This window comes from Sinocyclocheilus grahami, unplaced genomic scaffold (genome assembly GCF_001515645.1).
Source record: "Sinocyclocheilus grahami isolate Dianchi unplaced genomic scaffold, SAMN03320097.WGS_v1.1 scaffold86.1, whole genome shotgun sequence".
NCBI lineage: Eukaryota > Metazoa > Chordata > Actinopteri > Cypriniformes > Cyprinidae > Sinocyclocheilus > Sinocyclocheilus grahami.
In genome coordinates, this window is record NW_015505265.1 from 1346043 (window position 1) to 1373022 (window position 26980).

A 26980-nucleotide genomic window follows, 5' to 3' on the forward strand; every position below is an offset into this window, starting at 1 on the left:
GCAAATATATATATAGATACACACACACACACACACACACACACACACACACACACACACACACTTTTCTATTGTGAAATGCCATCCGTTGTTGCAATACAGACCAAAATGGTGCTGTTCTGCATTCAGAAAAGGCGGTCTTTAAAGAAGGCTTTGAGTTACGTTTGAATTGCCCTCTGCCCGAAAGAAACCCCGCCAGTGAAATATTGGGATTAACTGGTCTTTGAGGCGCGGATTAGCGCGACTTTCCCAAGCCGCACATTCCTGGTGCCATGTCTCTTAAAACGAAAGGGCCGGAAACCCGGCGGGGAAAATGAGAAATAATTAAAATTTGCTCACGCCTTGCAGTTGCAAAGATACATTTACTTTAAGTGTCCCGATGTTTAATAGCCGAATTACAAGACGCATACAAGGCAGTGCTTTTCAAGTTTAACCTTTAATTTAAGATTCTGAGTGGGCCTGTACCTTAGCCTATCAAAGCCTATCCCTTTATAAGCCACATGTTGACGCACATTTTATTAAAAATTGATTGGAGTACAATGTTGAGTTGAGGTGGGCAATTTCTTGTAAATCAGTCAACCAGGAGAACGCTATGAATATGTATGTGGATATGCACGGGATTTCCTCTTTTCTTTCCTCCAAAGGAAATGGACACCATTTCATTTTTTTTTATTAAATTGGGATGAAGTTAATAAATAAAATAACTCACATTTAGAGCGCTTTTAAATAGCCCGTCCACCTGATAAATGAACAGATAGAATAGTTTAACGTACACGCCATTTGCCAACTGTTGATCCAGTGCTTTTCAAGTTTAACCTTTAATTTAAGATTCTGAGTGGGCCTGTACCTTAGCCTATCAAAGCCTATCCCTTTATAAGCCACATGTTGACGCACATTTTATTAAAAATTGATTGGAGTACAATGTTGAGTTGAGGTGGGCAATTTCTTGTAAATCAGTCAACGCTTTTAAATAGCCCGTCCACCTGATAAATGAACAGATAGAATAGTTTAACGTACACGCCATTTGCCAACTGTTGATACATCATCCTTGTCGCACAAGAAAATCGATTAAAATTTGGTGGTTTGGTTAGCCGTCTATTTTCTTTCTTCTCATAAATCGGGCCTCCGAACTTTGCATTAGCTTTTGCATTCCAAGCTATTGTAGCTAACCTATTAAAACACAAACACACACATACAATTCATAATAAATTTTAATAACTCGTCCAGACGTAATAACTTTAAATATGGTGTCAGATTTGAAATTGTTTATTAATATTTCTGTGGCGGGACCACATTACCACTCCAGACAAGTTTAAGATCCACGTGGGTGGTATATCAGTTATGACCAATGGAGATTAATGAACGGGGACAGACAGTTCCTTTCTTACACATTCTCTCGAGTCCCTGTATTTTCGAGATCGTTTGTCTCTTGAAATTAATCCAATAGTAATCATGTGACTAGTATTATTTACCATCGTGTTTCCTTAAAGAAAAAAATCTATTAAAATCACAGCCGAGTCTTCGCAGATGCGACGGAGCTCACAAATTGCATACAGTTACAACAGATCACAGTTTCGAAGGCTAGCACAGATAAAAAAAAAATCAAAACACAAATGTACCATTTATATAAGACACACATTGATTGTCTTTTAAAAACTACATATTGATTCCTTATAAACACCTTTTCTTAAATAAAGTAGTGCATCCAGGTCGCCATGGGGGCGTTCAGCGCGCGCGCACACACACACACACACACACACACACACTCGCACACATCCTCTCTATCATCCTCCTGATGGAAGTGTCTCTCGTCTTGCCAACATTGAAATAGGTCGGCGTGCTGTAAGAGGCTTAGAGAAAGCCTGCCCATTCCAAGCACTTAACCAAAAGATTGGCTCATTTTGCCGTGTAGTTTTTTTCTCCTCTTTTCTTGTGTAAGGATTTGTTCCGTGGCTTTGACCTAACTTATTACAAATTCACTCAGATTCCCTGTACCTTAAACAACAGGTTGTGGTCAAATGGCCTATGTTTATACGCATTCACGACCCTTCAAATACTACTTTGCAGGCCACGAGGGGTGCATGTAGCTCAAATAGATATTTCATGTCAAAGACGAACTTCAAAAGCGCTGTCGGGCACAATGCAACCCATCCATCTCGGAGAGTTCGCGTGTCTCACGGAACACTTCTGTTTTTGGAAGGATGGCAGGTCTACAAGGTTTATTTTATGGTCTTTTAGTGTGTTGACTGGACAGAATGGCAGACGTTTCGTTAGTTTCACAACACCTGGAATTTCCAGGAGGAAGTCTGATCTTTGTAATCCAAGCAGTCAGCATTAAAGTTCAGTTTCCACGAGGACGCTTGGTCCTTATAATCCAAGCAATCCGCGGTGGAGTTGAAGCCGAGCCCCGAGGCACCGTAACCTTGCGTGGGGAGGGACGCGGAAGACTGGTTCAGGTGACTGGTGACAGCGTTGCTGCTCATGGGGCTCAAAGTGGATCCTGGCCCGGTCAGCTGATGGTGCATGGGCGTCAAGTAAGAGCCGCAGTCCATGCCCCCAAAGTAGGATGTGGAACCAGCGTAGCCCTGGCTGTATCCAGACGCTTGAGTATAGGTCATGGGGTAGGATCGCTGCATGCAGGAGGAGGAGGTAGAGAGTGGGTCTGACAGCGGGGAGATGGAGGCCGGGCTCCAAATGGACACCGGCGCGGTTGTGGTGGAGATGGCCGGGACTGAAGTGCTGGAGGGCGGGGTGAACTGGCCACTCGCCCCGCTCTCAGAACTGGCCTCCCGGGCTGGAGAGCTCTTCTTTTTGGCCGGTCGCACCTTGTTCTGGCCTCCGTTTTGTTGTTGCTGCTGCTGCTGGCGACACTTTGCCCTTCGGTTTTTGAACCAAACCTGACATGATAAAAAAAACAAGGTTTATTAATATTTACGGTGTGAACCAATTTAAATTGTGGGGTAGCGCTGTATAATTATCTTTGTTCTGTCTTTGTGCAAAATGAGAAACAACAAACATTATTATAGATATTTTAGAATTATAGTGCGCCTCTCGGGTCATAAAGATGTCTACGGATTTTAGATGGTTTAATTTTTCAATTAAGACACTCTTGCATGACTTGAATGATACGTACCTGTACACGGGACTCCGGTAAGTTGATTTTCAAGGCCACCTCCTCTCGCATGAAAATATCCGGGTAGCGCGTTTTCGCGAATAAAGCCTCCAGAATATCTAGTTGCGCTCTAGTAAATGTTGTCCTTTCCCGCCTCTGCTTTCGAGGAGTCGCTGTTTTAAATAAACAAATGCATCACAAGGTTGTCCATCCGAAAAGCTTTCATGCATAGATTTATTTTAAAAGCGGGGTATAAACATTAATGTAAGATTCCAAAATATTTCTAGGCCTATAAAATATCAATATATCTAAAATGTTTGACGTGATTTGTTTTATTATTTAGTAAAACATTTTAAACTTTTCCTCGTTTGATATGGAATCATTGGTGCAATAAAAACAACATAGGCCTACTAAATATGTCAGAATAATAGATGCATTTTTATTTTAATTCACCAACTGGCGTTTTTAAATTCTTACGACTTACAAGGCATATACATTGTATTGTGTGAGCTTGTGGATTTCAAAAAGGTTGTGAACTTCTTCAAAATTCATAACTGCCTCATAACTCAACAATTTAATTATGCATCAGCTACACATAACCGCGGAGTAATAACCTGCATCTCTAGAAGCCTCGAGTGGACATGTAATTATGAATCTAGAAAGCATATAAATCAAATAGTCAGGCCTACTATTTACATTTAAGCACGTACGGGAAAAAGTGTAACTACATATTCTTGAATCCATAAATGGATATTGAAAAAACATCTCAATATCTTTGTGTGCATACATTCCAAGCATCTTTTACATAAAATGCTTAATAATTCGGAAGCCTGTCTCTCACCTGGGTATCCAACGGAAGGGTGCAGAAGGTCCATACCGGAGGTAGTTAAACTTAGCCCGTTGACCGTGTAAGGTGGTTGCTTGAGATACGACATCATGCTAAAGATGGTTGTGGGGGGGTTAAAGTTGAAGAAAATTTGGAAAGCTGTACACCGGCCCCTTTAGTCTTTTCTTAGCCTTATTTCTGCTTCTGGCTTGTTAACGTCTTCAGCGGTGGAGGTGACACCAAAAACCCTGTTTTCAAAAAACGACAAAGATAAACAGAGACGTTCACTTAATTGCGACGACGGAGGTTGTTGTTTCAACATCTATCATTAGATAGAAACAGGGTTCCTCTAGCTGCGTTGACTTATAGGCGAATAAACCACGTCCACACAGCAACGAGCTCTTAAAGCCGCTCCAGACCTCCAGCTGTCCTCATGAGATGAACGAAGCTCATCTTGACAAACGCCCCCCGTCCCTCCCCTTCCTCCCCTCTCCCCACCAACCCCAAAAAGTAACATCTATTAATTGCAACAAGTCTACACAAAGACAAAACTCAGTCGTTCAAATGCGCACACAAGCCCGAAACACAATTTGCATAGGAACCCGGCTAATTGTCTCAGGCATAAGAGCATTGATTGGGAGCTATTGGTGGAAACAAAGACCACTGTTAGCCTGATAACTAATGCTGATAACAAAAGCTCCATTGGCGAGGGACAAAAGTAACAATGACAAAAGTAACCACCTTCTTTCCCCACTCATATCAGTAAAAAGAGCAGGCTATAAACTTAAAATTACGTGCTTTAGTATTTTTCAGAAATTACATGTTAATTCTGACTTTGTTGAAAAGAGTATAACAATATATCAGCTTTAATCTTTTTGATGCTCCATTAAATATTTTGTTGCTAGATAGATTGTTGGCGTAGAGTTATTAGTTCATTGTATTAGTTTAGATACTATTAGTTTATTAGAATTTAAATATAATTTGACTCAAACGAATGCTATTAGCCAATACATTTTTTGGGGTCCAAATGAAACAAAAAAAGTTTCTTATAATAGGCTATTGTGTCATCAAGCAAAACTCCAAATTAACCGAAGTTCAGCATCATCCAAATCACAATCCTGTCTGAATACATGATGAAATTATTAAACAAAAACTTCAGCCTTATTATGCAAAAAAAGTTTTTTTTTTTAATCCAACGGTTTCGCCCCTCAATCTGTCACTTAAAACAGTCATCGTCTACCAGTTGCGCAGCCGCTCAATAGTAATTACCTCATCCAAGAATTAATTATGATAAATGTTGTTGTTGATAAATTAACGAGATAATCCGTGTGGCACGCGCTCCCCTAATTACTGGACGCTACCTCTTCAGATGAACGTTTGGCCTCATTGATTCTGTGCATGACTACAATAAAAATCACACACGTGCGCGCTCGCACACACATACACTCTCTGACACGATACAGAACAAACTATTGAAATAAAAAAGTACTGAGACTATACGCAATAGCTATAAAATGCATGTTATAGGCTACTCCTTGTTTATTTGTATTCATATTCTTATCAGAAATAAGAGCAGTGTGCCGAATTATGTCGCTATTGTTCGCACATTTTTTTTTTATCGGTTTACACCCCAAACGGTTAAAATGAGCCAGAAAACCAATCAGTTAGTAAACGTTGATTTAAATTAAATTTAAAAAATAAAAAATGTGAAACCGTGCACTACCGCAAGTCAAGATGTGTATAAGTAAATATCGATAAATAGGCTATTTGTTATTTTTAAGGACCGCGTTAAGCATATGGTTAATTGTTTGGCTTTCTCAAAATACAAGCAAGCATCAAACGAAAAGAACGTTTGAGCTATAAAAAGATAAACAGACTGCACAGAAAGATCAATTTAGCCTACATTTCCCAATAACGATAGGCTATAATTATTAATACAAATAATAATAACAACATTGTTCGCAAAATCGTAATACAGAAAAATATATTGCACACGACTACATAAAGCGGGCCACTTACTGAATAACTGGATTCAATTCGAAGTCCGTTAAAGTTTTGTGTCCAATAGAGAATCTACGTCTAAATGGTTACAAAAATATCGAAGACATCAAGATAAAATCCCTTTCATCAAACCGTGAAGCAAATGAGTTATGATGAAGCCTCTACAGCTAAACGCGAAGAATGATTAAAATGGTTTAGAGAGATTAAAGCACATACGGTTATGATTCGCTGCTCTTCTGGGTTGAAGTTGCTGGAGTCTGATTTGTACAGCACGCTGGCCAATGAAGAGCTCTGGACTGGAGTCTGTTTCTCTCGCAGGGCCCTTTGCAGGGAAACAAATGTCGGCAGCTACTTTTTGATGCAAACTCTCCAGCCAATGAGAGCGAGGCCCTAGCGGAGCACATTCTCATCTCTGAGAATCAAAGGAATGTCATTTTATGTTGTAACATTAACTCATAGTGTTATGTATATTAAGTGGAAAGAAATGCATTTTTGTTTTTGTTTTTACACTCCTATCTTAAAAAAAACAATGGGCTTATATATTTGTATGATTGATCTGTTTGAAATTACTTATTTTTTTTTGTTCGGCGGTGGCCCTTTGTGAGCGTGCGCTAATTTGTAGCATATTCTTACCACTTAAAAAAGTTGCAAAGGAAACAATAGTATAATTTATATAATCTCGAGTGAAAACAGCAGACTCAGTTTTATAATTCGTATAATATAACAGCGAGGTTAAAGCGGAGAAAACAAATGTTGAATACGGACCCTTGAATCCACGCAGACCTCTGTTGCGTAGCTGGAGGGATTTACGGGGACTTAATTCCTTAAAACTGTCCTCTCGTCCACATGACGCTCAAACTGCAAGTGCTCAAGCTGATATACCCAAATGTATCAAGAGATGAGTGCATCGCATTGCCATGGGGCTAGATTAGGGCCTTTTATAAGACATGTAGAATACACGTGAAACCAGTGTGGAGAAGCGCAACGAGGAGGTGAATTAGGTAGCTTTAAAAATGTTAAAAACAACATGTTGCCAATATCCACTTGGAGACATGTCTATCGGGATTCTTCTGTGTGGGAGGAAAGCCGACTGTATCATAACAGCTTTAAGTCTACACATTTTAAGCTATCCTGAGAAGAGGAGAACCTGACAAGCGCCCGGGTGACTCGCCATGCACGGACAAATGAACAACGGTGAGCAACATATGAACAAAGATCATTGTTATTTAACGCATGTTTCTTTTTGATTAATTGAATCCAAGCTCAGGTATGTTTAAATGAAATGCAACTTTTTCTAAATAAAATCATTTATGAATATATTCTACCTATTATTAGAATTACTATTATTATCAGCATCACTGCTACTACTACTATTGTTGTTGTTGTTTGTCATTACCATCAGATTTAATTCTTATTATGGCAAAAACTAGAATTTCCAATCCATAGGATCAGTCATAAGGATCAGTACGTTCTAATTATTTTTCTGTTTAAACATAACATTTTTTTTTTATGTGATATCATTGAAGCATAAACTATAGCAAATGCTTTTTTTATTGTAATTTTTATTCGCAATATTATTATTTTTTAAGATTAGGGTATTTTCCTGTTTACTACCCTACTAATAAATTATACAAACAACTAATAATAATATTAATAATAGATATGTCATGATGGCTGTATTTTATCAATGAGATGTGAGTTTATTCATCCTTTTATTTGACTTGCATTGGATGATGCCGTTTTGAGAACGTAAACGCAAAGACAATTTAAAAACATGACTAATAAAAAGTTCCTATTGTGTAATTACAGTTAGAATCTGATCTATCTAAAAAAAAGTAGAATATAGGCCTATAATAGGTTATTTTATATTACATATAGATCTATGAATGGCGTCCCATTAATCGAGTCTTTGGGTTACAGATGCCGAAATAAACTTTTACACTTCAAGACAGGATGGAAAGCTTCAGTTGTGCACCTGCTATTGTGGAATGCCCTGGAGACGATGACAGCCACCATTATCCTGGTGATTTACCTGTTAATATTTCCCCACATCCACCTGCCACGTACTGTTTTGAAAATCTATAAACAATGTCTTTCACGTCAAGCGTTTTTGGAGTTCTTTGTGTTCGAAAGTGAATGAAAAATGAATCTTTCAACGCAAATGGCCGTTTCCTCGCTGAACTCATTCGCCTGAGCTCAAGTATGACATTTTGGGGGAAACAAAAACCAAACCAAAACAAAACCGCGGGTCGCTACATGTAAAGGATGAACCAAAATGATAACTGTGCTTGCAGGACTGCGAAAACATCTAAATAATCAACATAAAAAAACATGGACATATTATGTCGTTTTGCAGCTTTTAAGATTTAAAACTGATCGGGAACTAAAAACACTTGAAAAGTTAACATCTGCAGATTTTTAGACGGTAGAATGCAGGAGCGTGTGTTTGACATTATATTAACGCGCTGTGTAATTTCTTTAGTAACACGCAAGTCACAGCTATGATAAATAAACGATGTTTCATGCACCATCATCCCGCGTGCCTTTATCGCTGGGATCTCGCCCAGCGTTGCCTCTCGCTGTTTAAACTGCTAAATTATTTATCAAATTCTAAACGCCCCGCGTCCGGAGGGAACTCTCATCTTTAAAGGAATTGTGGTTTGTCAAAGTGAAAAAGAGCAATGCGTGTTCGCGCCTGTGGCCACAACAGCGCAATCCCAGTAAATGACACCCTTCCCTTTAATCTCCACTTTGGATGAATGGCGAGTTGCAATATTAAACGTTTATTTGGGTTCTAATGCTGAGCATGTAACAGTATCTAGTATATTATTACGACGTTCTATTTTTTTAAGTGACTGAATATTGCATTGACAATTACCTACCCCCATTAAAATAGACAAATAAAAATACAGTCTAATATAGTCAAACAATATATTCTACAGTAATAATGTTTAAATAAATAATATTTAAATTACATAAAATATAATAGCTATGTTATTTTATTATTTATAACAATATCCATTAATACTACTACTACTACTACAAAAAAAATCATTAAAAAAATCAATAAAGTACTAATCTCTCTTTCTGTCTCCCCTGCAGGTCCAAATGTTTTGCAAGCACTGCATGGTGGGCAAATGCAAAGTGGACATCATCTGATGTTATCTTATGTGGATGTTTGGAGGAGCACAGTAGGAAAGGATCAGTTTCTTCACAGTTTTATTAACAACTGAAGATTAGAACATCTTTAGTGGCTTTTCAATTATGACACCATGTTGCACTTACTTTGAAATTGTTGGACTGATAAAAAAAGGACTTTGTTGATTCATTTAAATACATTTTTGACTTGACTCTATCTTCTGGTGATACGTATATTGTGATTTTTTTCTTTATAAGGTTCTGAGTTTAAAGATTAGATTAAAACCCTAGACATGGCTGAATGGACATAATTTAGCGTGATACATTATCCCAAATGTTTCTCTGATTTGACATAATTGTGACAGTGTTTAAATGCGATAACAGTCATTTTTGATGAGAGGAACACTTGAACGTGAAGGTATATTTGCACAAAGTAATTACTATGAATAAAAGAGCTCGTTTGATCTTTATTGACATTCATAATTTCCCGTGTGCCACATCTTCCCGTAAGGTACAGCAAACTTAAATGGGGTTAAATGTTACGCGTCACGGTCCGAGAAAATAAGGATGTCAGACTGGAAGGGTGGGGAGAAACGGAGGATGATTGCACAGTACATTTCAAGAGATCACCAAGGTTACAGCGATCTACATATAGAGACTGGGGATAAAAAGAAAGTGAAGAGAGAGAGAGAACATTAAAATTTCTTAGTACAGTTATACTCGCACTACAACAATATTGTACAGCACCACATTTTTTAGTAAGTCTATGTATAATTGTGTTTAAAACATATGCATACTAATTTATTTCCAATAAAATAGACATTTTAAGTTATTTTGTTGAACATAAACACACTTTAAAACCTCCAACTAGAGCAGAAAAAGGCACAGAACCAAGACAGAATTCTGTGCATATGCATGATGCATTTAGTATCTTCTGAAAATATTTAACAGTTATTAATCACTACTGTAATTGTTTGTCTGCCGTTTACACAGGGGCCAGGCAGCAAACAAATGGATTCAATTAAAACGGAATCTTCCCTTCAAGTCATCAATATAAGGCAAAGTAAGCCCTCCACCATACTGACAAGGACAAACAAGTACACACAAGGGGACACTAAACGTTCTTTCAGTCATGCATAAACATGCTTTTCTCTCTACGCTCTTGCTCTCTCACTTTCACACACACACACACACACACACACACACACACGGCCCTCAAGGTGAACTTGGTGAAAGATCTACAAACTCAGATCTTCAGAGAACTTGCAATGCAATTGTGTCAAATTCACTTTTCCAAACGAATAATGATAACACTCAATATTACATGGATCTAGTTGAGAAAAGCAAAAATGGCATGAGGTGTACGGTGGAACCTGCCCTGCAGTGTGGGCTTCACTTCTCTCGCCTCTCTCAGAGTTCAAAGGCACAGGAACAGAGAGGGTCGGATTTATTCAGGCTTTATGTGGTAAATGCTTGGATGTCTTTCTTGTAGTCTGCAAGGCCCTAAGATCACATTTAGGAAATGTTCTTTTGTGAGGTTGGCTGTGAAATCCCCGTAATAAATTCACCAAACAGGCACAAGCAATGGCAATTTATGATCGTGGCCATTTTTTCCTTTCTATCTTGCCTTCCAGGTAAAGGTGTGTCTGTTTATGCATCACTTTTAGACTCAAACACCAGTAACATGGACCTGAAAGGATCAATGATCATAAGATATACATTAAAATAATCTCTTATTGAAACTTTCAATACAAACGTTAGCTTATTATGGGTTTGTGACAGAAGTAAAGTCTAAAAATAAAGGGATAGTTAATGCTCATAAAGGAAAATTGTCATCATTTACTCACCCTCATGATATTACTTATGTTCTTCTATGGAAGATATTTTGGAAAATATTTCTAACTTTGTTTCCGACCCCCCTGATTTTCTCTGTATGGGCACAAACAGTGGAAACATTTTTCAAAATATCTGCAAAAGAAAGAAAATCATTCAGGTTTGGAATGACACATGGGTGAGTAAAAGACAGAATTTTCACTCTTGGGTGATCTATCCCTTTAAGAAGTGATATAACAATTATTTGTGTTATTTTGTCCCCAAGCCAAATTGTGAGCACCCATCCTCAAATACGCACGTTAACATTATTGAGTCTTTAATTATGTGATATAATTAACCCTGCACCCAGTTTGAAAGGCATGTGAGTCGAGGACGAGCCCCCATATGGGGTGAGCATTCCTTGCTTGTGCCCCATCCAAACCCCACTTTGTTTTGAGTGACATTCTGGCACTCTTGTTCATACACCAATACTCAGACTCCAAATTGTACCGTCTTGCTGTCTTATACACTGCCAGTTCACACGCATCTCTCTCCCCTTTTCTATTTTTAATGCTCTTGCACAAAAGGTTTTCTTTATGTTTTATGCAAATATATTTTTTAATCTTCCTCTGGAAATCGTACACTTTCCTTTTCTTTTCTTTTCTTTTCTAGTGTCTGTGTCTCGTAACTGTTTATATCTCTTTTGGAAAAGTGGAGGCTGTCTGATGGGACTCTCATAATTCTGTCAGTTGGATGTTTCCATTACGTTCTCATCACGTTCCTGCCATGTTCTTGTCCCGGCTCCAGCCTGTAGTCAGCTATACTTCCAGCCACAGGCTGGCAGCTGGAATTTTGTGTATCTCTAAGGGCTTGTCTGTCAACTGGAACCCTCCCCTCCAATTAGGAGTGTAAACACAAGACCCGTCTGTGTGTGTAAGCATGTGTGCTTGTGTACGTGCTTATAAGAAGTTCACAAACTGTCCCCTAAAACTCTCCTTCCAGTGATAAAACAATGCTTAGGTTCTCCAAACTACAAATGATGCAGGATAAATATTTGCAGTTACATATTTCACCCTTCTTTTTAAATTGTTAATTATATAGACTGCATCTTAACTGGTTTATTTTGACTGAAATATATGGTAAAATACTGAAAAGAACACATTATGACTTCAACTGTATATTTGAAAAGAAAGGTATTCATATTTAATTTTATTTGACTGCACTGCTATACTGTAGAGTCATTTATACTGACAGATTTTTCTGTGGAAGTATTTGATACGTTGTTGTATACTGAAACACTGAACTGGATGTATTTAATTTAAAAAGTGTTTATTTTCGACATTAACATGACAGGTCACCATTCGCCGCTCTCCTGGTTACCATAGGGAACCAATACTGCTGAAAAGAATGTAGAGTCTGCCAGAGTTGCAGACTGGGACAGGACAGGCTATGTGTGTGTGTGCTGGGGGTGGGAACACTCTCAGAAACCCCAGTGGTTACCGCCTTGCGGCTGGCAATAGGGATGCAGGAATTTCACTAGACCTACTGCCCGGAAAATGCCAGGTGGGAGACGAGGAGCGGACAGAGGGTGTGGAGGAGTCACATTAATTGCTGGCAGGGGAGGTGGTGGATAGGTAGCTCAGGAACTGACAGAAGCTCAATAGAAAAATAGAGCGGTCAAATCAATTGCAGCCTGATGTATTTACTGTCGCTTTAATGTCATTTGCAGAATGAGCGTTTCTCTTGAAAGCTAGAATGCAAACTAATCATTTTAAGGTAAATTATTTCTTTGGAATTGCACATTTTTGGCTTAGACTAAGTGATGCTTTGAATTTGCAATGCTTTTAGTATTTGTTTAGACTTAAAGACAAATAAGAAACATCATTACAAGTCTATCAAACTTCTCGGAATGATAATGTAAAATGCCATTAAAATGTAAAAAAATCATCCTAAAAAAATCTTTATAGTGACATAATGAAGAGTAACACTTTATTTTAAGGACCAATTCTCACTACTAACTAGCATGGATATTGCTAGAATATTGGCTGTTTATTAGTACATATAAAGCATATGACCATATTTTAGATTCCGAAACTAAACAACTACATTACTAACTGTTAATAATCAGCAAATTAGGAGTTTAGTGAGGCAAATTTCTTAGTTAATAGTGAGAATTGGATCTTAAAATAAAGTGTGACCTAATGAGTATATTTAATGAAATTATATTATCATGCTGATATTATTGCAACCAAGACAGTAAATTACATTAAAAAATCTTCCAAATCTTTGTGCAAGTGTATATTTATATTTTATTTATTTATTTACCGAGCAATGAAAAAAAAGGGGGGGGGGGGAAATAAAATAATAATAGTCATGTCCTTATACAACATATTCAACTATTTTTTTAATATAATGCACTCAAACTATAAAACAATCTTATCAAACACTTATTTTTTTTTCATTAAACTATACTGGATTTTGTGTAGTAAACATATTTGGGATAGACCTTGTGGGTGTCTATGATATGTGGTATTATTTTACCATGATTCTCAAAACCTAATGCAACTCAAATGGAGTCATACACATATAAAATGACATCTACAAATGCAGCTCAGTTGCTCTGAAATCAATGTGGTCTCTGCTGTGGAGCTTCTGGGGCACAGTTCAATAAAGCAGCAGCATAATGGTCAGCACCATGGTGGAGCCATCGAGTCATGGAGCAACATCATGCTCCGCAGCAGGGGAAGACATCGGGCAGATGGGTCCAGTGTAGCGGTACAACTCCATCCCTCCTCCTCTCCCTTCTACACTTCTCTCTTTCTAGCTTTCTGCCCCACAGTGCGATTGGTCAGAGTCTGATGAATGGGTCGAAATCAAACAGATCGGGAAGGTTACTGCACAGGAAAAGACCAACAAAGTGCAGTAGGACATATTAATACCGCATGTGCCATTTGTGATTGGCGAATCAATTACATGGAAATGAATGTCATTTTAAATGACTGATAGAGCGGCCAGATACTCAAGAGTGGTAGGAAGAGCAAACAAGTTGCAGATAAAGACGGAGAAGGAGCAAGTGAAAGGAGGGAGAGAGAGCAAGGGCAAAAGTGTGATTGAAAGAGAGAGGGCAGGCATATCCCTTTGAAATGCCCACTCAGGGGTAGGAGCCTGGGGGAGCAGGCTGGAGTGGCCCAGCGCCTGGACAGACAGGCAGTCACCACTCTGGGCCAGGGTCCAGCACCCCTCCGCCATTCCCACCAGCCTCTCCTCCTTGCCCAGGCCAGACTGGCTATGTCCCCCCCTCTGCCCATCAGTCAGCCAGCCTCCAGTGGACCAACTGGAGCCTCGCAACCTCACCTTGCCAACAAACCCCCCTACTTCCAACCCCCACCCAACTGTATGGCTCAAGCCCAAACTGATTCACCCCATCAGAGCAACCTCTGTAGTGTGAGGGACTGACTGATCACTCCATAAGCTCAGCACATTGTGCCTGACTTGTTTAGCGTGGTGCATGTGACAGGATGTCTGTCAGAATACTCTTTAGTGGAACTTGTTATTACTTACTTCAACTTTTAGATCTTTTTGGCACACGAATTGACAAGTCCAAATGAAGTCTCAAGCCTGCTGTATCATATTTGATATGCGAAGGCCTCTACCAAAAAGTAATATTGTTATAATATTTCAACAATATGAACACTTATTGGAGTGAAGCAAGTAAGGCATACATAATTTAGAAAAGTAATGTGAGTTACAAATACGATACAACAGGCTATTGAGTAACGTTTCTCTCAATCATCATTGTATTGCACTGAATTATATGTTTTGCCCCCCACAATAAAAACTACAGAGCTTTGGGTGATTTAGCATTTATCAAAGCATCTTATTAAAACATATTATTGGAAGATATAGTGACAATTAATATTTATACGACTTTTATGCAAAATTGCCTGCTGCACTGTACTTCATAAAAATCTCACTCGTTCACATTACAAGTTACCAGAATTTTAATTTTTGGTCATATAAACGTCAGAAACTGCACCAAATCACATATTTGTGCTCAGATTGGGCCTCTGAATAAAATGTAGCTGTTTTTCCTCCTTGAGTATGATATATCATACCATGTAAGCCATAAAAGCCTGATGTGCAATTTGTTTAGAGATTTTAGAGACTTAACTTTTTTTTTTAAAGGTTCAATAAACTGTTCCCTAAAATTTTTAAGTTTACTCTCAGGCTAAAACTAATTAGTTGAATTAACTAAAACATGGTTGAACTAACATCATTATAGAACTCCATTTTCTAGTGCTCTTTTTGTGCCAGACAGATATACAGATATAGATGTTCAAATAGGGATGACTGTAACACAGGGTGAGTTGCATCATTGTCAGTTTAACCACTTAGAAATAAGGTACATAGAGGAAATAACTATCATACATGACACCCATCCTCCTGTGGTGACAGTAATGTTGTACACCTCTGTGTAGAAGATGGATTTACAAGACCATAACCAACGTTTCACCTCTTGTATGTTAAATGACAGATTAATTCTAATAATTAATTCTAATAACAAAATTCTAAGAGCCAGATGTAGGCTACTATCAGCTTGCGCCAGCGCAAACCCTCATTTGGCGTTAAAAAACTACTTAAATTAGAAATTAGCACTGAAAAGGCGTGGACAGTTATTTTTGTGACTCACCTTATTTAATATGTATTTGTAGGAGTTTTTCTTTCGATCGGTAAATTTATGGGAGGAGTATTGAAATGAATCACGCAACGCGATTTACTAAGATTTGTGCTCGTCAATTCACTGGCTACTTGTGCCATTATTTAACCCCCAAAAGCATGTCTTACAGCAGGCGGTAATTTGCCCTGCTCTTGGTAGATTGCGCTGGTCATTATGGAAATTAGATGTTGCGTCTGTGTTCTTTAATGTGCAGCTTGTCAGTAAATCACCCACAGAATTTCCCCCTCCCATCGGCACTTTTATGAAATTGCGCTCTAATGCTGATTTGCCCTGTTTAGTAAATCTGGCCCTAATAGTTTTGCAGTTCACTTTGATAGCATGGTAGGTTATATTAAAAGCACTCTTTGTACTTGATGTCAATTTACACAGCTTAAGGTTACACTGTAGATTTTGAAACAAATGTTATTTGTAGCAGATTAAAGAAGAGAACAATTAAAAAAATTCTAGTTTCAAATATTAATGCATTAATTCAAAAAGTGTCTCCAGTCTCTGCTAAAATGCGTCTCCCTGTAGACACAAAGACTTTTGAGTTCACAGGGATCAGGTCAAGTGTCAAGTCAACAACTTAAGTGTAACTCAAGTTTGACTCAAACTTAAGCTTCATCTGTTTTCTGCATCTTTGTCTTTCTATTATTGACTGTTTGTGCTTGTCAGCGCCATTGTCTGTTTGTCAGTTTGTGGTTTTGCCTTGCCAAGTCCACAATGTCTTTCCCAAACTTGTCTGCCAGTAATTGTTCAGTGCATTCCTCTATTGTTTCTTTCCGAGATATCATCTGACATGTCATCTCGCTATTATTTTCTGCTCTGCATACTGTCAGGGATGACAACCTCAATCTCTCCACCACCCCCAGGTCTGAGGCAAGGTTACCATGTCCCCATGGCAACAGCAGCAGGCCCACATGATTCGGCACAATGTGAGTGGGAATCTTGCCAAAGACTGGGAATTTGGGTGTGATGTAGGCATTGTGGATAACAGGTTCAGCCCCAGTGGAAGCACATGGGTCACATGAGGACTGATTTTCAGAGCATTAGATCACAACGATACCTCTGTTAACAACCACTGTCAATGTCTTTAATGAAATACTGTGGTACTATTAAGATTGGAAATTACTTTTTTAATAAAAAAAAACAAGCTTGTATCCAGTTGCTGTGAAATTTTCCTCTCTATCATTCTCTCTCACTCACTCAGCTTGGCTGTGTGTACCGGTGCAAACTACCCAGTGTTTATTTTGTTGTTCTCGTTACAGACCATAAACACCACTTACACCGATGTTTGGGGTTGGAGTTGAGTGTGTGTGAGCCATGTGCTATATTTGCTGATAACAGGATTTGCTTGTGTTACAAATCACCAAACGAGAAAGGTTAATTGTCAACGCAAGCTCCAAAATGGCTGCACACTTTAATCTTTAGCGTGCGGATGCTTTAATATTTATCTCGAGTAATTAGATATAAACGGGCTTTACCCTGTTTTTAGATCAGCACTTCCTTGTTGTGTCAAACTGCATTTTGGTTTCTTGGACATCCTTTAATTATAAAACTGAAGCAGGGGTTTTAATTGTAAAATGTAAATAATGAACATTGTAAAGTATTAAGTGAGTAATACAACTACTTAAAAAAACGTAAAAAAAAAAGAAAATTCAGTCATCAATTACTCACCCTCACGTTGTCTAACGGAAAATGTTTTCCATATTAAAATGTATTTTTTTAAAAATCCATACAATGTTGTTTTGGGCTCCACTGACTTTCAATGTAGGACAAAAACAATCGAAACCATTGAAAATTCACATAATCAAGGAAGTCATACAAGCTTGGAACAACATGAGGATGAGTAAATCATAACTCAATTTCCCTTTTTTATATGTTTTTTAAGTAGTTGTATTACTCAATACTTTACGATGTACATTATTTACAATTTATAATTAGTTCAACAAAAACAACACTAACACTGCTTCAGTTTCATAACTAAAGGATGTCCAAGAAAGCAAAATACAATTTGACACAACATGGAAGTGCTGATCTAAAAAAGCTGATCACTTAAAGACTTCAAAATTGGTCAAAAGTCACACACTTTACTTCTGTGTGAGTGGTTCACTGGTTGCCAAGCATGAGGATTGACTGGGATAAATAAAGATTGAGAGGTAGGTAGAGAGAGAATAAGGGGGTGGGGAGGTGGTCATGTTTTCCACTGGCACGTCGTTAACCTCCCGGGTCTGTGGGGAGAATCGGAGCTGCTGTGGGAGCTTAGAGCATAGATCATTTGTTTGTGGGACCCCCGGGGGGAGGCAGACCCCATGCCTGAAAATGGGCTTCCAAAACAGCAGTGGGTTGACGAGAGGGGAGGGACTGGATCAGAAGAGGGAGGAGGAGAGGGGGAGACTTAAACAAAAACACCCCGAGGGTCGGGGGTCCCCCTTGGGCCGAGGCCTACAACTTTGTCCCCTAAAGAGTGATCCGGAGGTGCTAAAACAAGTGTTTTTTATTACTGGTACTTCATGTGCAGTGGCTGCGCTATCATAGATGTACGGTATGTATTGACAAGTCTTTGCACATAGAGTTGAATTATTATGGTAATCTAATACATGTAATGTGACTTGACCAAGAGTTGGACTAATCTGCTCATCTAAATTCAGACTTGGAGATAAAGTCTGTATAACAGTAAATACCTTACAAAACAATAACCCAACATCTACAATATTAATAGAGCACTATTGTTTTTCCATTGAAAGAGGTGCTTTTGGCCAGACCCTCTAACATTACACAACTCTTAACCAACACTAAATCTCTTCAAACATATTAATCCTCTGAACCAGGAATTTTTAAATCTCAAGATAAAATATTAGAATCTTTTAAGAATATTATATTATATTATTATATTATAAGAACTAGAAAATAAGAAAATGCTTTTTTCTACATACAAAGGCAGAAAGGTAAGGTATAAAGAGGACAGTCATAAAGAATTATGATTAAGGGTCAAATTAAATCACCTATTTGGTATCTGGTCTGGTCTGGTTATGCAAAATTAGATTATATATAATACTATTTTTAAAATGCTTTTTGAAAGAATTATTTTATGCTCACAAAGGCTGCATTTATTTGATAAAAATACAGTAAAACAGTAATATTATGCCATTTTGAAATAACTATTTTAACAATTATAAAATAGTTACAATTTTGAATACAGTTTTAATATAAAATGCTAAATGTAAATATATATTTGAAATGTAATTTATTTCGGTCATGGCAAAGTCAAATTTTTAAAGCAGATTCAGTGTTACTTTCTCCTTCAGAAATTATCCTAAAATATGCTAATTGGATGCTCAAGAAACATTTCTTATTATTATCAATGTGTGATGATAATAATCATACATTTTTTTTGATTCCCTTCAAAATGTATAGTGCATGAAGCTGCAGAAAAAGTAGTGCACTGCAGGAAAAGGTAGTAGCAAATATTCCAGAGGTACTCTGAGTTTCGCTAATTTCGTCAGCCTTTCTGACGTTATGTGATATTTAAAAGGTAAATGATATAAATAAAAAATGAAATAGAAAGAGTGATATAGAATAATTTTTAAAGCACTATCTTGGTGGTCTGGATGTAACATCACGTGCTTAATGATTAAAAATGGCTAACGTTCTGTCTGTTGTAGTGAGCATCATGTATCAAAGGGTTAAAGCATTAAAACATAAGGTTTTCTTTCTATTCCAATATATCAGATATGTCTATTACAGTGAAAGAATTTTGTTTTTAACTGATTTTTCTATATTTCATCCAGGACTAAAATATGTCAACAACTTATATGTTGCACACGTCATCAGTTTTGTCCTAAAGTGTACACTGTAAAAAAAAATCCGTAAAATTTACGGTAAAAAAACGGCAACTGTGGTATTTCTGTAATTTCATTAATTGATATAATGTTAATATACCAACCTATTGAAGTACTAAAATCTGTTTTGTATCTTTGTAATACACTGATAACCACCAAAAGCAGGTCGTAATGAGAAAGTCACATGATGAACCAAAGCCCATCACAAGCAGCTTTTAAATAAAAACATATATAGAAGGTGCACAGTGTCATTCACACAAACACTAAACACCATCATGGTAACACACATGACACTGAAATAATGCAATAAACATTAATTTAACAACATTAGGTGTAACACACAACCCTAATATACAAAACTGATTAGAAAAAACTAAGAAGAAACATTGTTATTTCAACAAAAAAACATCAAATTTGAAATGTAACGCAGGGAATTCTGGGAATGTCAATTTACGGTTATTCACTGTAAATTATACGGTCTTTTTCACTTCCAAAAATGGTATACTACCGTAAAATTAATGTCCAACATATGTAATGTCCAATACAGTTTTTCACCGTATATAGTAGGGGAATTTACCGTTAACCATTTAACAGGTTTTTACTGTATCATTTTTACAGTCTTTTACTGTTAAATTCACGTTCATTTTTTACAGTGTAGTGTTTTAAATACATCGGTAAACTGAGTGCCTCGGGTTGAAACTGTATTAACCCCCGCTGCTCTTTTTAGTGGAAGAGGGTGAGCTAGTACAATGATGATGGCCTAATACCAGCTACAAGACATTGAATCCGCCTATACCATATACTGCTGAGCTAGTAAATACTCTTACAATCAGTGTATTTTCAACCAACCTTTCACCCCTTTCTTTTTCTTTTCCACCCAACAGTGCCCCTCTATTTTCCTACCTCTTTATCCCTTTTAATTAGAAGGCAAATTCTGCTGGGTTGGAGAGATCTAATCCTCTGCCACCCAACAATGCACAGAGTTTGCTTTGAACAACCGACCTGTGGCCCTTAAATGCAAACCCCCGCCTCACAGCTGGCCCCTCCTCTCCTTCACACAGCAACTGATCTGGGAACAGCAGCATTGGTGTCCTCCGAATGGTCACATACAGGGATTAGAGGGGTGTATTCTGAATCCAGGTCATCTTCTGAGGTCAAACACAGAATGCTCGATTCTGTTTAAACAGTAATAGTTCTATTGAAAACGACTTTCTTTTACGGTGTGATCCAGAGGGAAAAGTCTTGGCATAAACAAACTTATTCTCTCAATAACCATGTCGCAGGGCCCATGTGCAAAATAAATAAATAAAAAGACATTTTGCTTTGTTTCAGTCTTTATAACTTCATTTTTTTCTCCCAAGAGAGTTTCAGTATAAATACACCAATTCCAAAGGTGGAAGTACTAACGAAACCGAGTTAGACATTAGATGGAGATGGAGAGAGAGAGAGAGAGAGAGAGAGAAAAAGAAAGCGCTATAGCAATGACAGCCGGTTCCTCTGCTAATTTACATATATATTAATGTTCTTCATTGTACATAGAGGATCTCATTAGTCTGTGTGATTTTCAGTCAAGATGCAGTTGGTGGATATTCATAAAACTCATCATTACATATACATAGACACATACATATGTGTTTGTGTGTGAGGATGCACATTTGCATTTCGTTGTTTGTGAAAGACATTAGTTGATATGAAAGTCTGTCAATGCAGATAGTTTCACAAAACAAAGATAAGGTTATGCAAAATTATACATTTACACATGCAATTGTATAACAATGTCATAACATTGCATTCTTTTACATCTTGATATTTGCAGAAAACTCGTTAACCGTGTTAACCAACAAACAAGAGAGGGTAAATATTTTAACGTACATGCAGTTTTAATTCGCATAGACTGATTTTCAATTAGTATTCCTAGTTTAGGTTTCCCATTAGCTTGTGTTGAAGAACATTTTCTGTATCTTTAAGTCAGTATGATTTCTTTTCAATTTCAGCCGGGCTACTCTTGGTCCATTAAATTAGCTGACCTTTCTTCATGGCTCTGTACTTTGGATTGGCCAATTATACTGGCTGAAGTTATCATTTTAAAGAGCGTAAAATGGAAATGATATTCACGCTGTTCTCAAAGCAGAACGTCTCTCATATGTCCTGACACCAGGGTGCTGAGGTCATCAGATATGGCCAGAATGTGCAAGAATAAAAAAGTGTTCATGAAAGATAATGACCTTATTACATAAACAACTAAATATTTTAGTTGATTTATGCTCAATTTTATGTTTATATAGATCTTTTTTGTATTGATTTATAAAAAAAAAAAAAGTGGTTAGTGCATGTGATCCCAATACACTATGCAATTTTGCGACATCATATAATGGTATATTTCATTGGCATAATACAGTATATTGCAACTAAAATATCAATTCCATTTTTGGTATGAATATCTAGGTTGAAGGCTAAAGGATGAGTAATATTTTTTACAAAAGTAAATAAATATTTTTTAATCAATGTGTTTTTTTTATAGCATATTTAATATTTAATACATTTAACATATTAATTTACACGGCTATTTACACTGCATGCTTCTGTGTATTATCTATGATTAGTTTACAACTGAAACAAATTAGACTAAATGCAACCCTGCTGCAATGAGCAATGCTGCACACTCTAATATTTGTGTATATTAAGCCTTGCCATTACATAATTATTACTTTGATCTAATGTTAATGCACTCTGATCGTAAGACTCTGCCTCAGGGGAGTGTGCAGTGTGTATAGGTGATATTTCTCCATGTATCACACAGATGGGGGGGCCACAGGGGAAGACAGTCCACGGGCCTCTGCAGAATTCTGTGAATGATTGCGCACCACGATGGCTCCCCTTGTACAGTTTTGTAGCCTAAATATTTTACAAACTTAATTGGCATTCTCCAGGGAGGGCTGCCAGCTGCCTGCCTGATGGCATGGATGTTTAATTACCAGGCAGGCACGGGCGGGCAGACGGGCAGACTGTCTGCAGAGACAGTGAGGCAGTAACAGAGAGGCTGCAAAACATGTACAGTATCAAGAACTAGAATCCTTCACCTGCGTTGTATTTAAAGTTATTTGTTTTAAAATAATTCTAGAAAGGTGCTCAGTTTTGATTGTTAGCTTAGCAACATGCTAAGAGCAAACTACTGGAATCAGTTGTGAGTTAAGTGTCCTGTGCTGAGCGCTTTTGCGCAGAGATGCTGCTTATGTAAAACATTCATATTTTACATTCACAAGTCACTTGTGAGGTTCCATCTCTGCCTTAGAAGGTAGCTTCCCATGTAGGTAGTAGGCAATGAGTCAGGAACAGACCTACCGTTTTAATGCAGAGAGGCAGAAGGTGTCACTGGGACATTAGTTTACTAATGACATCAAGACATCAAGTTTACTAAAAGCTGCAATTGACCTATCGGTAAGCCCAGCCCCCCTTAGTTACTGTTGCTGCCTCGGACAAACAAACTGAGTTGCAATGACAGTTGTCTGTGTGAAAACCTTGTCCGAAGATGTTTTTGATCAATTTTGGACACAGAAGGACCACCTCTCGTCAAGTAGCATTCAAGGACTTAAATATGCCATGGAGGGATATATAAATGATTTTAAAATAAATATGGTGGGTAACATGATTAATTTGGAAGCGAGGGTTTACAGATCTAATGGGAGAAGCCATGTTACGGTAGTCACGATCGCAGATGACAACCTCCAGGATCAACACTGTTCATGTACCGCAGTGTAAGATTAATTAATTTACATTTAACCAGTTTAATATGGAGAGGCACTGAGATGTAGACCTTCGTTTATGTGTTTTTGACGTGAGAATAGTTAGCTGTTTAGGTTTGTACGTTAGCTTGGACTCACTAACTTTAACGTTAGCTAGTTTTAGCCAGAGATATTAACGATATTAACAGACATTAACGTTCTTGAGCAGATGAAAATGGTCACTTAATGAGATTATGAAAACCAGAAAATGAACGTTGAATAATAAAATACATTCCAAATTACATTGCCTATCCTCTCAGGATACCTGGAATCAGTGTTACAAGTACCCCAGGAACATTGTTTTATTATTTTTGTAGCATAAACACCATCAAACCGACGAGAGCTTTGGATCTTCCAATGTTTCTCGATGGCGCAGAAACCTAAAGATGTCCGAGTTCCGCTCCCCGTGCAATTGATACTCAACTGCCAATGGCTCTTCAGCGTTCGAGGGGAGGGGCTTAAAGCTTTAGTTTCTAGTAAATAGTCAAAAATAAATGAAGTTCACAATGCAGGTTGGGGAGGAGCCTAATCATCCAGTCCAGTCAGTCATCGCTGCGACCGTACATAAGTAGCAGTCATTGCTACGTTCCAGCAACAATTATTTCGGCATCCCTCCACCTCCCCTTCTCCTCCTCTAATTCCTTCTCTTTTTCCTCCACACTGTACCATTATAGGGGGTTCTTACTCAGAGCTCGAGCCAAGCCTTGGGTTCGAGCTTCCTTCATGGACAGCAAGCCAAGTTCATTTACCATTATCTGGCAGGACTGAATGGGCAGGCAAACTACTTTACGAAGTAAATAAAAAATTAAAATAAATAAAAATAGATGAGACGGTCATTTTACTTTAGCGCATATTTCATTTAAGTAGCATTGACAATCTTCCCAAAGGTTCTTTTTAGAGGATGTATGAAGTCATTTCAAAAAGTTGTTTTATAATAAATTACATGAACTATGGATATATTCCACTCACATTTGACAACCAGAAAGTGCTATTTCTTAGAATTTAAAACACAAGAGATCCAAGTTATTGTACTACTTTAAAATATCCTGACAGTTACTCTAATTCAGAAATAAATGGTCATAGTCATAAAATTAAAGCACTGCATGATATTAACTTCTGCAGGAAGTTTCGTAAGTCCTCTAATAAGTAGCTGGAGAATTTAGATAGAATGTGCTTGTCTCTGATAAATGGAAACTCTCAGAAAGGTTTTTCATTTATTTCCTGACAGTATTTGACTTAGATAAAAGCAGACACATAAAAATTTCCATTGCTTATTAGAATCAAGGATCTGAGAATAAATATAGTAAGTGTCAAAGCACCAAATCGTTCTCTTTTTTTAATGACCTGCAGTACGACTGTAAAAACTGAGGGAGATCTCTGTTGTAAAAGAGAAATGTATTAACAGTGTCCTGGCTATCTAATTTTTTATTTATATGTTATATCATAATTTGCTAACACTTTAGTATAGGGACCAATTCTCACTATTAAGTAGTTGCTTATTAGCATGCCTATAATTAACATATTGCCTGTTTATTTGTACATAAAGTTATAAAGCACATATTCTAATCCTACCCAATACCTAAGCTTAACAACTACCTTACTAACTATTAATAAGCAGCAACTTAGGTTTTATTGTTTATTGAGGCAAAAGTCATAGTCAATGGCGTGGTAATAGCGAGAATTTATCCTTAAAGGAACACTCCACTATTTTTGAAAATAGGCTCATTTTCCAACTCTCCTAGAGTTAAACAGTTGAGTTTAACCGTTTTCGAATCCATTCAGCCGATCTACGGGTCTGACAGTAGCACTTTTAGCTGTAGCTTAGCATAGAACTATATCGTTGATATCATTACACCTGCTGCACCCATGGTATGGCAGCAAAGTTCCTTGATTATTTCACCGGAATGAGAGTATAGTTCCTAGCCATATCGGCCTAGAAAATCACAACTTTTCATTTTCTGTCGGTCTTAGTACACGATGTAACCACAGAAGTGTCAAGTTTTAAATAGGAAAAATATAGAAACTGTTTTGGTCATTTTTGAGTGAGATGCTAACGGTCTAATCAGATTCAATGATCTATGCTAAGCTACAGCTAAAAGTGCTACCACCCAAACCCGGAGATCGGCTGAATGGATTTGAAAACGGTAAAACTAAACTGTTTAACTCTAGGGGAGTTGGAAAATGAGTCTATTTTCAAAAATAGTGGAGTGTTTCTTTAAAGTGTGACCCATCATTTTTGTTACACTTATAAGTATTTGAGTTCCATATAAGGTACACCTGTTCAACTACTCATTAATGCAATTATCTAATCAGCCAATCACATGGCAGCACCTCAATGCATCTTGGCATGTAGACATCATCAAGACAATCTGCTGAAGTTTAAACATCAGAATGGGGAAGAAAGGTGAGTCAAGTGCCTTTGAATGTGGCATGATTGTTGATGCCAGACAGCATTTCAGAAACTGCTGGTCTACTGGAATTTTCACTTAAAACCATCTCTAGAGTTTACAGAGAATGGTCTGAAAAAGATAAATATCCAGTGAGTGCAATTCTGTGGGTGAAAATGCCTTGTTGATGGCAGAGGTCAGAGGACAGTGGTCAGACTGGTTCGAGCTGACAAAGGCAACAGAAACTCAGACAACCACTCTTGAACATGACAATAAGTCAATGGCCTCCACAGTCACCAGATCTCAATCCAATAGAGCACCTTTGGGATGTGGAATGGGAGAATTGCTTCATGGATGTGTAGCTGCCAAATCTGCAGCAACTGCTTGATGCTATCATATCAGTATGGACCAAAATCACTAAAGAATGTTTTCAGCACCTTGTTGAATCTATGCTATAAAAAATGTAAGCAGTTATGAAGGGGTCCAACCAGATACTAGCAAGGTATACATAATAAAGTGACCGGTGAGTGTATGCATAACTATAAAGAGCAAATTATTTAACAATTAACCAATTACTAAGAAGAATTACATTAAGTTCTGTTAAAATTATACATATTTTTTACAGTAGTGTTGTTAATGCAGAAATTGCGCTATAAATCTAAGCCTGCCTCCGCAATTATTAAAGCTAGTGCTGTGTCCAAAGCTGCCTCTCAGGATAACAGAGGGATATATTGTATGTGGTATACAAAAACATATATGCTTTATAAATCTGGTACTGTCTCTATTACAGAGACAGAGGTATGCATATATGGGGTGTCCCTACAGGAGACAGAAGAATTTGAGTGTTGGGTTGAACCCGCCAGCGGTGTTTGGACGGTAGGACATGTTGACTCAACGCATCTCATTACTGGTCCATGTGTCTGCATAGTCATGTTGGATAATGGGCCCGCAGCAGTGGCACGCCAACAGGAACTGTAAAGTTACTGGCTTTCAAGGGTAAACAGGCTCTTTGCTTTCTGGTTAGGTTGAGACAGCTGGGCGATTTACAAACATCAGTCAAAAAACAAGAAGCTCATGTTATTGATGATATCGTTTTAGACTAGGACAAGAGAGGCCAGCGACCTTTGGATAGACTGAACATATTTTGAATTATCTTGATAGAAGACACCTTGGTAACACTTTGCAATATGGTCCCATTAGGTAACATTAACAATTAGCATTACATTTTTGGTAACACTGTTAAAAAAAAACTGTTACATTTACGGTAAAATACCGGCAGCTTTGGTTGCCAGAACTTCACCGTAAAAAATATGGTAGCAACATTTTAGGTTTTACAGACTTAACTTATGTAATGTTAATAAAC

At 37.6% G+C, this 26980-nt stretch overlaps 1 protein-coding gene across 3 annotated transcripts; it reads right to left on the reverse strand.

Moving 5' to 3' along the window:
- Positions 1–1250: 1250 nt before the first annotated feature.
- LOC107586840 (homeobox protein OTX2) lies at positions 1251–6249 on the reverse strand. 3 transcript variants are annotated; one of them, XM_016274385.1, is made up of 4 exons: positions 6156–6249; positions 3954–4186; positions 3134–3285; positions 1251–2897 (listed from the first exon to the last, which is right to left on the reverse strand). In XM_016274385.1, exons 2-4 carry the CDS (start codon positions 4048–4050, stop codon positions 2277–2279), a joined length of 870 nt encoding a protein of 289 aa, XP_016129871.1. In that variant the 5' UTR covers positions 4051–4186; positions 6156–6249; the 3' UTR covers positions 1251–2276. The 3 variants fall into 3 exon arrangements, with proteins under 3 accessions (XP_016129871.1, XP_016129872.1, XP_016129873.1); XM_016274386.1 differs by lacking the exon at positions 6156–6249 and adding an exon at positions 5958–6092; XM_016274387.1 differs by lacking the exon at positions 6156–6249 and having other exon boundaries at positions 3954–4390.
- Between the last annotated feature and the right edge of the window lie 20731 nt (positions 6250–26980).